The sequence below is a fragment of the Camelus bactrianus genome, chromosome 3 (assembly GCF_048773025.1).
Source record: "Camelus bactrianus isolate YW-2024 breed Bactrian camel chromosome 3, ASM4877302v1, whole genome shotgun sequence".
Taxonomy (NCBI): Eukaryota; Metazoa; Chordata; class Mammalia; order Artiodactyla; family Camelidae; genus Camelus; species Camelus bactrianus.
This window is the reverse complement of record NC_133541.1, coordinates 52,115,581-52,129,348: the sequence shown is the minus strand read 5'-3', so window position 1 is coordinate 52,129,348 and position 13,768 is coordinate 52,115,581. Positions and strand designations below refer to the sequence as shown.

General features: G+C 43.2%; 1 protein-coding gene across 1 annotated transcript in view; it reads right to left on the bottom strand.

Annotated features, from left to right (window-relative positions):
• Nucleotides 1-13,768, bottom strand: part of SV2C (synaptic vesicle glycoprotein 2C) — a 190,080-nt gene that overhangs the window by 74,673 nt on the left and 101,639 nt on the right. Inside the window, exon 4 of the mRNA XM_074360014.1 lies at nt 11,458-11,609. Within this exon, the coding sequence (XP_074216115.1) occupies nt 11,458-11,609 (152 nt within the window). The remainder of the gene's footprint in view (nt 1-11,457; nt 11,610-13,768) is intronic.

The window sequence follows — 13,768 nt, the reverse complement described above, 5'->3', positions numbered from 1 at the left end:
TGCTGTGTGGGGAGGGAGAGAGAGAAGACATAATGTAGCCTTTGCAGGAAACATGAAGGTCAAATGAGGATTTATGAAGTTGTAGGATAAAAGGTATGTGGTGTAAAAACCTCTTCTGTCTCTATGACATTTTCAGTAAGATAATTTTTAAAATAACAGAATTCTGAGTGTGATTGGTTTTTCTTATGGCAAATAATGGAGGCTTAGGGCTTTAGAATGATTGGCAAGGGGAGGTGGTGACACCATCACTTGGATAGATGTGGGGATGGATGGTTGCCATATGGGCCACATATGCACGCTGCAGAGACCTTAAACACAATTCCAAATAACCCTCTGGGTTGCTCCTTGAGAATGCTTCAGAGCTTTGTCACGTCTGGAGAACATTTTGAAGAAATGAGAATCAGAAGACTGGTTCTAATCTCCAATCTTCCATTTTCTGCATGACTTTGGGAAATGACCACGTTTCTATGCAACAGGCTCTCCATTCCAAAAATGGGAATAACACTTACTGTTGCTTTTGTGCCCAAGATTATTAGAATCAGGAAGATATATGTGAAAATGCCCTTCAAAAAAGTAGTACTAATTTTGTTTTCTGCTTTTTATTTTGAAATAGAGTCACAAGAAGTTGCAAAGATAGTACAGAGAGATCCCAGGTGCCGAGATCCTCAGTGCTTAGAAATGATGAGGTCTTACATAACTGCAGTACACCACCCAGAGCAGGAAAATGACAGGGGTGCAATGTGTGTGTTTAGTCCTTTGTCATTTTATCACGTGTGGATTTACTGTAACCACCTGCAATCCAGGCACTGTTCCACCAACACAGTGGTCTCTGGGGGCAACTCCACCATAGTCATCCTTGCTTCTCTTCTCCTCCACCCCGAACCCCCGCCAGCCATCAATCTGCTCTCTATTGCTATCTCTGTCGTTTCCAGAATGTTCTATCTGTATACCTCTTGAGATGGGCTTTTTCACTCAGTAAAGTGCCCTTGAGGTCTATACAAGCTGTTGTATCGAACGTTCATTTCCTTTTATTGCTGAGTAGAATTCTATGGCAGACAATTTAGTTATTTCCGGTTTGGGGCTATTACAGATAAAAGTGTTATTAAGAACCACATACGAGTTTCTGTGTGGACATAAATCTTCATTTCTCTGGGATGAATGCTCAGGAGTGCAACTGTAGGTTGTATGTTAGGTATGTCTTTTTTTTTTTTTTTAAATAAGAAACCACCAAATTATTTTCCAGAGTGGTGACACTATTTTGTGTTCCCACCAGCAATACATGAGACATACAGTGCCTCTTAATCCTCACCAGCATTTGGTATTGCTATTAATTTTTTAAGCTAATTTTTATACTATAAAATGTATTCACTATTCCTTTTCAAGACAAACCTTAACATCAACAGCTCTTGGAGGAGGAACTATCTATAGTAAATGAAACCAATTTTTCTGTTTTTATTTGTTGTACATATAGGCACCACTATCTCTACTGGATATCAGGTTTTCCAGGATTTGTGGAAGACACAGTCTGCTAGTCAGGCTGGGATTCACGTTTGCTTTGGGGAGGACGCAGGGGTCTGGTCACCTGTGATCTAAGGACTGGGGGAGTCTGGATCGCTGAAATGCTGCTGTGAGCTGGTGTTGAGATGAGTTAAGGCCGTGGGAACCAAGGCCACGATCGGAGCATTGAGATGAGTTATAGCCGTGGGACCCAAGGCCACGATCAGAGTATGTTTGTAGTATGCGGTAAATAATTGCTCCACGCATGCGTCAATTATATAAGATTTAGAACAAAGAAAATAGAAGTACGCATGTGCTAGAGATATTCTGTAAGCCTGATGAACAAAGAAACTCAGACCGCGCATGTGCTGACAGAAAACAGATAAAAGCAGGACAGGTGCATCTTAGGGTGCACCTCCCTGTGGCAATAAAGTGTTGTTAACCCCATGGTGTCTCCGGTTGAAGTCTGTCCAGCAGTATGGCAACTCCTCGTGCATTTTTTCGTTTGGGCCGCTCACCTCCTAGAACCCCACATCAGCCTCCCTCGGCTGACAGCTGCACAAGACTCACCTGTCCACAGCTCTCTAGAGCCTTGTACCTACATTTTCTGGTAACCAACATTTAAAGGCCACACACTAGACCTAGAGATTATCATGCTAAGTGAAGTCAGATAGAGGAAGACAAATACATATGATATCACTTATATGTGGACTCTTAAAAAAAATGGCCCAAATCAACTCATTTACAAAACAGAAACAGATTCACATACATAGAAAACATATTTAAGGTTACCAGGGGAGGAAGGCTGGGGCGAGGGGGAAGGATAAATTAAAAGTTTGGGATTTGCAGATATATGCTACTATATATAAAACAGATAAACAACAAGGTCCTACTGTTTAACACAGGAAACTATATTCAGTATCTTGTAAAAACCTATAATGATAAAGATTTTATATATATATATATATATGTGTGTATATATATGTGTGTGTGTGTATATATATATATATATATATATATATATATATATATATATATATATATATATCACTATGCTGCACACCAGAAACTAACACAACATTGTAAATCAACTATACTTCAATAAAAAAACAGAATTAAAATTTTAAATAAAGGCTACACACTAGACCAAACTATACCCACCTTCATATGGCCCCAGATTCTCCTCCTGACAAACATTACATGTGTGCCAAGCACCTTACCTGAGTGAGGGCCTGGGATACCTTGTCTGTCACATGTTGGTAATTACGATTTACTAACAGCAGGTGGTACCACTAAAGATTGCATCTTGCAAAGAAAACACATCCCTCCCATGACTTTTGAAGAATAATCAAACCAATACCAAAGCTCCCTGGTGCACCGGAAGCTGAAGCTGTGTACTTTGAGCTAATTTTTCTTAGATTGTAAGTGTTCTCTTTGGGTCCAAGTGCTCGAATTTTGAGTTTGCTGACGGCCCTGCCAACCACTAGAGGAAGGGATTCCCTTGGTTCCTGCTCTTTTCTAAGCTCCATTCTCCAGCTTTCCCAACCATTCTATGAGCTACTCACTGGCCTTTCAATAAACTCCTGCTCTGGTTAAGTTAGCTGGAGTTGCTTTCTATTACCTGCATCCAAAAACTAATATAAAAGGGCCAGATTTAAACTTCAGGTTATAAAATCCATGAATATCCTTGCAAGATTTTCCAGAGGAAGAGTGAAATGATGCAGTGGAGATGGCTAGTTGTCCTGCAGTATCCACTCTATCCTGAATTGTATTCCTGCTGTTTGGAATAGGAGATGCTATCCATTTCCAAGATGTTCTTGCAGCCAGGTGAGGTCATGTGCTGATGTTCTGGCCAATGAGATTTGAGCAGATTTGTGTGGGACTTCCAGGGAGATTCCTCATGGGAGTACAGACATAACCTTTTTCACCCTTCCTGGTTTGTGCTGCCAAGATTGTGGCCCTCCTGGTTCGAATGTGCTAAGAATGGTGGACTGTGAGATAAAAGGAATTGGGACCTCTGATGATGACCATGGAGCTACCATCTCCACCCCAGACTGCCTCCATCCAGGCTTCTTTTATGTGATAGAAAACAAATTTCTATCTTATTTATGCCTGTTTTTTTTTTCTTTTCTATCCAGTCAATCCTAATCTTAACTCATACAGATGGTAAAGAAATGGAAGGTGAGATTCTGGGAAGAACCTAGGGTCTACTGGTTTCCTAGGATTCAGAAGAAAGCATTCATTGATTTCCAGCTTCTAGGCTCACACCTACTTCAAAATTATGGTAGCTACTAGACCTGTCAATAGGTGGTGTGACTTACTATGCTAATACGGAGTGATAACTGTATTTTGAAACAACTGGTTTCATTTATCCTATTTATTTCATTTTTTGCATTTAAAAGCATTATTCTGAAAGGAGGTCTGTAGGCTTCACCTGACTACCTGATGGATAGATGGCAAACCCCAGCTCTGCTGTGTCATCCAGCAGCCTTAGCAGCACAGAAGCCTCAGTTCTTCACATCTTCACAAGTAGGAAAACTGCCATATATTTAAAGCCCATTTCTCCACTTCCAAGATCATGTGTGTAAGATGTGAAAGTTAGTAAGGAAAACCTCAACTAAAATTAGAGTCAGGAAGGCGTGTAAAGGGAGCTCTCACACATTATCACTTCCCATCATTTGCTTGCGCTTGCCTCCATTTGCACGCCCCTTCCTTTTTGGTAATACAAGGAAGAAGGGTACCTTGTATCACCAAACAGGAAGAAGCCTACTTTACTATCCAGAGGGAAGATTTTCCTCGCCTAGCAACAGCCCAGCCAATGAGAAGGGCCACAGCTCAACCAATAAGAAGCCATCATCACCCTGAACTCTCACTTTCTTCCAATAAACTTTCCTTTGGAACAGCCCCTCCCAACTCCCCTCTTTTGTCCATAAAAATACTCCCCTCCTTTGTCCTCTGGATTTGCCAGTGGTCTGCCAGAGTTTGCATTTCCCCAATTGCAATCCCTCTGGCAATAACCGAATTTTCCTAGTAAGATAGTTATTTTTATTATGAAAGCTGACAAAAATAATGTGCCTGGTACAATGACTTGGACATAGAAGGGTCTCAACAGATAACTGATACGCCTTCCTTTCCTGGAAGTGTTAAGACTTTAGCCCCATGGTGACAGGCTTGATGCACAATAGGAGAAGCAGGACCTCTGAGTTCACTATACGGACCACAAAGGTCAGCGTGAGAATGTCAAAAAGCACTTCCCAGAACCGTGCAGAACTCTCGATCCGTCAAGGAAGTAGACACTCAAGGAAGTAGACACGTCTTTTGGGTCAGTGGCAGTGGGCAGGTGTGTTGGGGGTGGAGGGGCTATTTGCACCCAAGCTGATAAACATGTTTTCCCCAGGTGATGCACCTAGGATGAGGAGAGAGACGGGAGGGCTGGGGGTGGGACAGCTGGTTTGTGGCTAAATTTAAGAATTCAAGACTTCTGAAATACTTGCTTCTGGGTACCATGAACAACAAAACACACTCACTACAAGAAATGGTCACTTACACTATGATAATGCCTTTTTTGATCACACATCCATTTCTGAAGCCCTTAAAGACTTTATCATTACTATTATTATTTTTTGGCTGATGTATTTTATGACTACATGGGAAAACCGAGCCATGGAGTGGAGGAAATCTGAGCCCAAGGGTCATTTTGTTAAAATGAAAGATGGATTGAGCCTCAAATGGACAAATTAAGAAATCATATTGGTGTACACTGAGGTACCAAAGTGATTCCCTTTGCAATGTCTTACTCAGACACCTGAGCACAAAATCATCAGGGCCTGTGACATTCAGTGAAGTATGGCAAAGCTGGCCAGCACAGTTGGGGCCGCCTGGTGCCTGCCTGCCTGTCCTGGCTGGGCTGGTGCGTGGGCCCCAGCTCTCATTTCAGCACCCCTCCCCCGCCATCCTGGAGAGGGCGCAGAACCCTGTGGCATGCCTTACAAGTTCCATGCCTGTGCCTTTCCCCCTTTTAGCCATCTCCAACACCTTCAAATGATAAGTGAACAGTTAAGAAAACATAGTTAGGAAAAGGTGAGTAAAATCTTTTTAATATTATAGTTCCTTCTTCCTTCCCCCAACCTCAACTTAGTCCCACCTGTGGAAAGAAGACTATACATAATGAATACTCGTGTCGGGCACTGAGCTGAATAACTGCTTTATGTGTATAGTCCTTTAGTACAGCAACCTGTTATGGGTATTATGCCCATTTTATAGATGAGGAAACTGAGGGCCAGAGAGCCTAAGTAACTGTTTCAAAGGTGACAAAGCTAGAGAATGGCAGAGCTGGCTTGGAACAGGGCCTGTCATATCTAAGCCCATGCCGTTAACCACTCCACTGACTGCCCGTGTCCAGACTGTGGGACAGCTTGCTGCTGACACCGAGCTTGGCTCTGGGGATGTCCATGTAACCTGCAGGTCAGCTGGTGATGTATGCCAGCAGGTTAGGGCCATCAGACTCCTGTTCTTTCTATCTAGGGAGAGGCACCATGGCTTTTAAAATGGGACTTTATATAGGATGTGCCATTTGATTATTAATTCATCCAACAAATAAGTGAATGGAAGACTGATTCACTGGGTTGCAAGTAATCAAGGTTTTATGATATTATTTTTTCCTTGATTCTCTCTTATTATCTTACTTTTTTTTCCCCCTGTTTTTCATTTCTCTGATTCCTCTGACCTCACCCTCTAGGTGAGGGTTACGCATTTTACGCATTTTAGCTCATTCTACCTCTTTTTCTGTAGCTGAGCTCACACTGGGCTGCCCTGACAGAGTCCTGGCATCCCACGAGGGATACGAACCTGAAAGCAAAAACAGCTCCCAGTTTTGAGCACTAATTATGAACTAGGAGCTCTAACATGATCATTACATTAAATCCCAAATGCTGACGTAGGAAATGCAGCTGGGGGAGAGGAACGGTCCTGAAAAGCTCGAGAAAGCTCACGCACCCAGAAGCAGTAGGGCTGAGACTCACAGTCAGCCATCACTGGCGCCTCCTGCCTTGGCCACAGTGTCTTCCTTCTTGTGAGCAAAATGTACATAGTCTTCCCTGTTTCCTTCTTCCACCAGACAGCTATCTGACCATCCCCTCCTCCCTTCATCCCAGTTTCACCATCAGGGAGAAGAAATGCATTAGCTTCGCACATCTTGTAACTAAAGGAAGTAGAAGACATCTGATAATTCGGACAGCCTGGGGCAAATGTCTGTTTTTAAGCCCAGACATCACACTGTTGCTGGAGAGAGATGGGGATGGGATGGGCTCGGGTTTCATGGGCACCTCCAGCTTGGCCCGGAGAGGTCTGCAGCGAAGGGTGGGAGATGGAGGTGGTAGGGCTACTCTAACGCTGAGCCTGGCCCCGTGTGCTGCGGGCTTTAAGAGCTGAGGCATTTGTGCTGCACCAAGAGCCTTCCCACGTGGCTAACTGAACCTCCCCGCTGCACGCTGTCGTGCACAGGGCAACACCTCATCTGAAGCACAGAAGAATTTAAAAGAAAATGACGACAGAGGGTTTAATGGAGCAGAGAGCACTGTAATCTGGCAGCAGTGCCAAAGCCTGGGGCTAAATGAAAGCTCTCAGCCAAGGAGGAAAGTGCCTGTGATTCAGCTCCCGGTCGCAGTTTCCCCTTAAGGCACTGTGGCTTCCATTAAACTCGGAAGTGTCCTGATTAAAAGAGGGTGTGGGGGAGGGGAGAAAGGCTGAAGGTCAACCTTTGCAGCTGTGCCATCTGTTCCCAGACACGGTGCTTGTTCTTTTGTGAACTGGAAGCGAGTCTCCATGCTGGGTCAGAAGTCACAGGCTTGAGAAGAGGTGTGGGGTCAAGAGGAAGCACACTTTCAAGCACCTGCTCTCAGGTGCTGCAGGCACCTGAGCTTTGAGGCAAGGGCGTGTTCTGGGTGGGCTTCTCTCCTGCCCTCCCTCGCTTTGGGGGGACTGCTGTTTGCCACAGGGTTGAAAAACAGTCCAGAAGCTCCTGGCTAGAAGGATCTGGTCACAAAGGAGGTGATGGCGAGGGACGGTGCCTGGTCTGGTGACATCTGCTTCCTAAGGTCTTGTTGGAGTGGGAACCTTCAGATGTTGCTGGCCATCTGTCTCCAGGGAAGGGTTCAGCCCCAAGAGCAGTAATGTGAAATTAAAGCACATTGCTCCTGGATGCTGGTGTGGGCAGGCAGGCAGGCAGGCCAGGTGCATCCAAGGTCCATCAGGAACTCCTGGCACAGTCCACGTCTTCATTCGCCAGCCCCTGCAGCAATCCAAACACCTTTTCTGGAAATTGTATCTAACTTCCTAATCCTTCCAGGTTTCTTTTCAATATCCTCAGTGACCGGTGCAAGGTCTATTTTGCATCAGAAGACTGTCTGGAGCCAGAATTCAGGTCTCATGGTGTCAGGCTCAGGCTTTGGGCACTGGCTGCGCAGCTACAAATGCAGAAAGGTGATGCCCAGAAACACACAAGAGCACTTGCTTTCCCCACAACTATATGGATCATTTATCCCTTTACTTTCTTGCCATGTGGGTGCCAATTATTGATTCCTTCCCTCCAGAGAAAATCCTACTATCAGTGTGAGAAGGGCCAGTAACTGGCTCTGAGCCACTTTATTAAGCCCTGAATTCCTTCCCTGCTGGGTGAAAATTCAATACACTGTATAGGAGGCAGAGCTCAGAGGTTTCCTGAACGAAAGAGGATGGGGAGGCAAGGACCTGCATGCTCCTACTGTTTCTGTGGGCTGTGGCATCCTTTATACCCTGCAAAATTTCAGAGGGAAAAGAGAGAGCTTCTCATTTTTTTAGGGGCTGTAGGGCAAGTGGACGGACTTTTAACTCTTCATCTAGTTTAAGTCAAGTAAAAAAGATGTGTCATTGGAAAGAAGAGATATTTAGATGGCCACGTTACTTTTTAAGTGTGATTCTGAACTGGATGAACAGAAAAGCCATTTAGCCTAGTTGAAACCAGTAATACTGAAACTCACACACTGACTGAGTAAGTCAGCCGTGCAGGTCAGGTTTGTGCTTTGCTCCCGTTCACAGCTGCCCTGTATCTGTACGATGAAGTCCCAGGGCTTCGGGGGTCACCCACTGGGAGAAGTACAGATCTGACACATCTCAATCCAGGCTGCACATGAGAACCACTGGAGAGCTTTAAAAATGATTGACGCTGAGTCCACAGCACAGAGAAACTGATTCAACTGACCTAGGGTAGGACCCAGGCATGGCTATGTTCAGGGGGTGGGGGAAGTGGTAAACTCCTATTAGCAAGTGCTTATGAAAAAGTGTAACTTCCACACAGTGACATGCACAAATCTTGAGCGCCCAGCTAAAGGAATTTTTATGCATAAACACTCCTGAAACCCATCCCCTTCTGACTACCAAACAGAATGTCATCATCCCCCAGGAGTGTCAGCACAAGACTTTTTCAATTAAACTCTTTAATTTTAAAAATCTTCAAGTTGCAAGAGTATAACAATGAACTCAGCATGGGTATTTTAAAACTCTGCCCTGTGATTCTAACATGCAGGCAGACTGACAGCAGTAATTTGCTGTTTTTGTCACGCTTCTGGCCATGGAAAGCCTTCAGGAAAGCATGGGCATAAGGTTTTAATTTTCTGTTACTGATTTCTTAACCAGGTCATTACTGCTTCCTTCGAGATAGAAATTAATGTCAGCCCCAGACACACTTAATTTTGTTGCACTTGGATTGTCTTTATAACTTTTCATCCATTGCTTATGATTCATAACCTCTCTCTTTCTGGCTATATATGATTTCAGTGGCTCTTTCTGCTATAAATAAGAATATCTTGTATGTGCTTGGGAAAAACAAAGGTAGAGATCATGCTAATATTTTGTGGGTTGGCCGCTGACTGTTGGTGGGCAGGGCCACAGACAAAACCTGGTGTCCTGCACAGGGTTCCTCGTGGTTCGAGGGCAGGGATATGAGAAAGGCAGGGGACTGAGAAGCCGAATACCGACCGAGGAAACAAAAACAAAAGGAATCATGTCCAGATCTGGTGGAAATGCGCAGAGGCCAACCTGAGTTATGAGTTAAGGGGGGCCTGCGGGAGATTCTGAGATATGATGGGAAGGGAGGACCAGGGAGGGGATGGTAATAAAGCCAGGAGCCACGAAGCTGTGCTTTCACCAGAGGCTGAGACACAGAACACAGCAGCCTCAGAAAGAACCCAGCTGCCCAGGACAGCTGCCAGGGTCTGCCCTGTGTGAGGACCTGGAAGGGATGGCTGGGGGCGAACCTGCAACTGTGACCACCTGGAAGAGGTACCTTATTTTAAGTTGCACAAAAGCTGCCTACGGACTCGCAGAGGCTCTGGGGGCCAGTCCTGGGTACAGCTGGGCTCTGCCAAGACCCTGCATCTCCTTTTTGTCTCCCGATACACAGTTCCAAGAAGCAATTCCTTACATGGCAGCTAAGTGACTTTTCCCCCCAGAACAGTGAGTGGAATGGAGCAGCAGTTAGACGCCGCCATACAGGGGAAGGTTCTGACGGTGGCTGAGATCCTCAGGTCCCAGACAGAGGAGGAGAATCTCCTTCAATTCCTTGGATTTGGGCAGAAGACAGGACTCATGGTGGATATAGGTAACTGCCTGTAGGGAGGGCATCTCTAGCCCAGAAGTGACCAAAGAATCTAACATGGGGAACCCATCACACTCAAATGTTTGGCAAAGACAAGTTCTCTTCAGGTCCAGTAGCCCATTTCTTATGTCTTGTGGGGTTTTTTTTTTTTTTTTTTTTGGTTGTTGTGGTTAAATACAATTTTGGTTTGCATAGGAATTTTTAAGTTTATTAAAAGAAAGAGTGTGACAACATGAATTTTGTAGCTCAGCATGTAAAAGAAACCACAATGCATCAGCACGCTGCAGTCTGCCTCGTCTTTGATTTTAGCAATGAGTTAAATTCACCGAAAGTTGTTTTCTAACAGAACTATGCTTTATAATGAAAAGTTGCTCTGTTCTTTAAAAAGAAAAAAGCAGGAAGATAGAAAATGAGCAAAGTGAAGTTTTGAAATCTAATTTTTTAAATTGATCAGATTTTAGCTAGAACAAAGAGTGAGTTTTTGAAGTCATGGTGGTTTTAATTTATATAGTATTCATACTTTGCCAACTTCAGCCTGTTTGTGTACACACACACACACACACACACATACACAAATATAACCAGAACACACCCCCACCTTCCTTCTATATTGATTTCAATTCCTAGATTCTGTTAACTAATCCCAGCATCTCATTGTTTGTGGGTAAAGCAAGTAGGAGCTTGTAGCTTCTGAGAGGACGAGTACTGCCCAGAACATGAAACCTTCAAGTATCTGAACAGTAAGTGCTTGGGAGAAACTGAGGGCATCTGCAGAGCAAGGACGGTAGAGTCACCTCTTAAGTTCTGCAAACTGATGGTCCATGACAAGTCAGGATTCTTCCTGCTCCCATCCCAGTTCTGAGCTGCCAGAACAAGTGGGGCTGACATGGGCTGAGCCTTGGACTAAGCCAGAGCAGACAACTAAAGGCACCCGTGTGTGTGCCTGATGCGTATGAGTTAAATTCACTCAAGGTTTTAAGAACAACTGTAAGTCATGTTGTCTTATATGCTGCTTATGATCTGCGTATCCTCTGACCTCCACTTACATGGAGACCCCAGAGCTGACAGCACAAAGGAAACAAATGAAAGCAATGGCTTTAAAAACAGCAAAATGCAACAGTATCTGGCAAGGATCTGGCACACTCTTATCTTCCACAAATCTCCGTATGGGGGACGGTACGGGAGAAGGTCCTAGACATTACAAAAAGGAGAAACAGACGATGACAGTGTTGTTCTCAAATCAGCATTTATGAGAGAGGGAAGGGATGCGAACGGAGGCTGAAATAAAACAAGGTGACCGCGCGGCTGGCGCGAGGCCAGCCTCTTACCATAGTGCGGGATGATGGCCCAGGCCATGGCGGAGGCGTAGATGCCGCCGATCATCCAGAACATGCATAGCCAGCTCAGATGCTCGCCCCGCTTCTCTCGGGCCAGCACTTCCGCAAAGTAGGAGAACACGGTGGGAATGGCTCCTCCAATCCTGCCAAGATGTACAGAGGATACATGAAATCAGGGCCTGTACAGCCTGAACCACAAAGCACAGAGCAAAAGCAAGTTCTAGGCACCCACGCTCGCCTTCTATCCCAGTGTATCAAGGAATACGTATTTTCTATCATTTAGTAACTTTAATCTTAGAGCCTCCAGGTTTGTTTGTTTGTTTGTTTGTTTGTTTTTGTAAACAAAGTTTATCCTAGGAAGAGCAACTAACTGAGAGATAAAATCATTTTAAAATTTACATGCATGTACTGCACTTGAACCTGCAATTAAGCTATGTTACCAAACGGTGGCAGTAGTGCCCTACTCATGTGCTTTATAGAGCTTTGCTTAAGATCTCCATGGACTTTATGTTCCTTGTTAAATGCTCTACATATTTATAAAAAATTGTAATATTGGGTATAATCTAGGAATATTTTAATTAACACATTTTTGAAAAAGAGATACTATGATTATGCCCTGTCCATGACATGGGAACTTTGGAGGGCTGTCTGCAACTTATACTTCCTACCCCACAGCATTGGTCCTGGAGCCCAATGTGGCTGATGTGTTCGCAAACACAAGACCAACAGGGTTGCTTCCCAGACTTGCGCAGGTCCCACCCCATCCAGCAGATACTGCTGAATGAGTACATGTGGAAAAGGCACTGGGAGAATCAGATAAAGAGCTGTTGGTTTGGATACCAATACTATAATGCTTCCTTCCAGGCAGGATGATTGTAAGAAATACTGACTGATCTCTGGATAGAGGATATGAACAGTAACCTCTATTCAGGTTAAGGGTTCTCAAATGATGGCCTGTGGAATCCAAATTTTGTTCATTCTAGGGAGATGGGCTATGGATCGCATCAGAATTTCAAATTTGTCTTGACCACCCAGTTTTAAGAGCCACTGCCTAAGAAAGTAAGGTAGTATGAGGGAAAATTACTATCATCCCAAACAATATGTGATTTCTTAAAATATACATTTTAAAAAATGTGCAACAATATAAGTGAGTTGCAAAGACAACATCTAGTGAAACAGTTTTTAAAATATGTACTGATTCCTTTATGTCCCAATTTCTGTAAGGAAAATTGCAATTGACATTTCATGTAAATTTGAGGTCAAGGAGCAACGCATATACTTCTCCATTTAGCAATAACTGATTTCCTTAGAGCCTTTGATATGATAAAGAAGTACTGGCAGAGACTTTAGCAAATGCAGTTAAGAGAAAGGCCGTATTTGTAGCAAACTAGATGCACCAAATGAACAACATCACTGCATCTACTCGTAAGTCGCAGCACAGCACCGTTTCATGAGTTTGCCCCAGTTTATAGAGATGCGGTAGTTACCTTCTGCTGGATCTGGGCAGACCACTTAGACCAGTGTATTTTAATCTGTAGGCTATGAATTAATTTCTTTACTGTAAACAGCATTTTAAACAGCATTTCCCAATTGAAATGGGATGGACCTAGAGATTATCTACTAAGTGAAGTAAGCCAGACAAAGAAAGGCATATATCCCATGATATCACTTACATGTGGAATATTTAAACAATGAGACAAATGAACTTATTTACAAAACAGAAAGAGACTCAATGACATAGAAAACAAACTTATGGTTACTAGAGGCAAAGTAGGGGAGGGATAAATTAGAAGTTCGGGATTAGAGGATACAAAGTACTATATGTAAAATAGATAACAACGCTCTATTGTATAGCACAGGGAACTGTATTCAATAGAGTTGTAAAACTTATAATAGGTTATTACAGGTTAATAGCCTATATTGAAACCTATAATGAAAAGTTAACCTTATAATAACCTATAATGAAAAAATATGAAAAAGACTATGTGCATATATATATATATGTATAACTGAATCATTGTGTTCTACACCAAAACTAACGTATTGTAAATCAACTATACTTCAATTAAAAAAACTGAAATAGAGATGAAAATATCTGAGTGACACTCAAGTAATAAAGATAAGTATCATGTCATGAAACTTTTCTGTTATAAACATATTTATAATGTATATTTGCACATGTATATATGTGAGCATAGATATATAATTATTATGTAAATACATATGTATATAAAAATGTATTGTGTTTCTTAGTAAGAGCTGCTATTCAAAGAGTTTTAAAAAATAACTAACTTAAAGCACC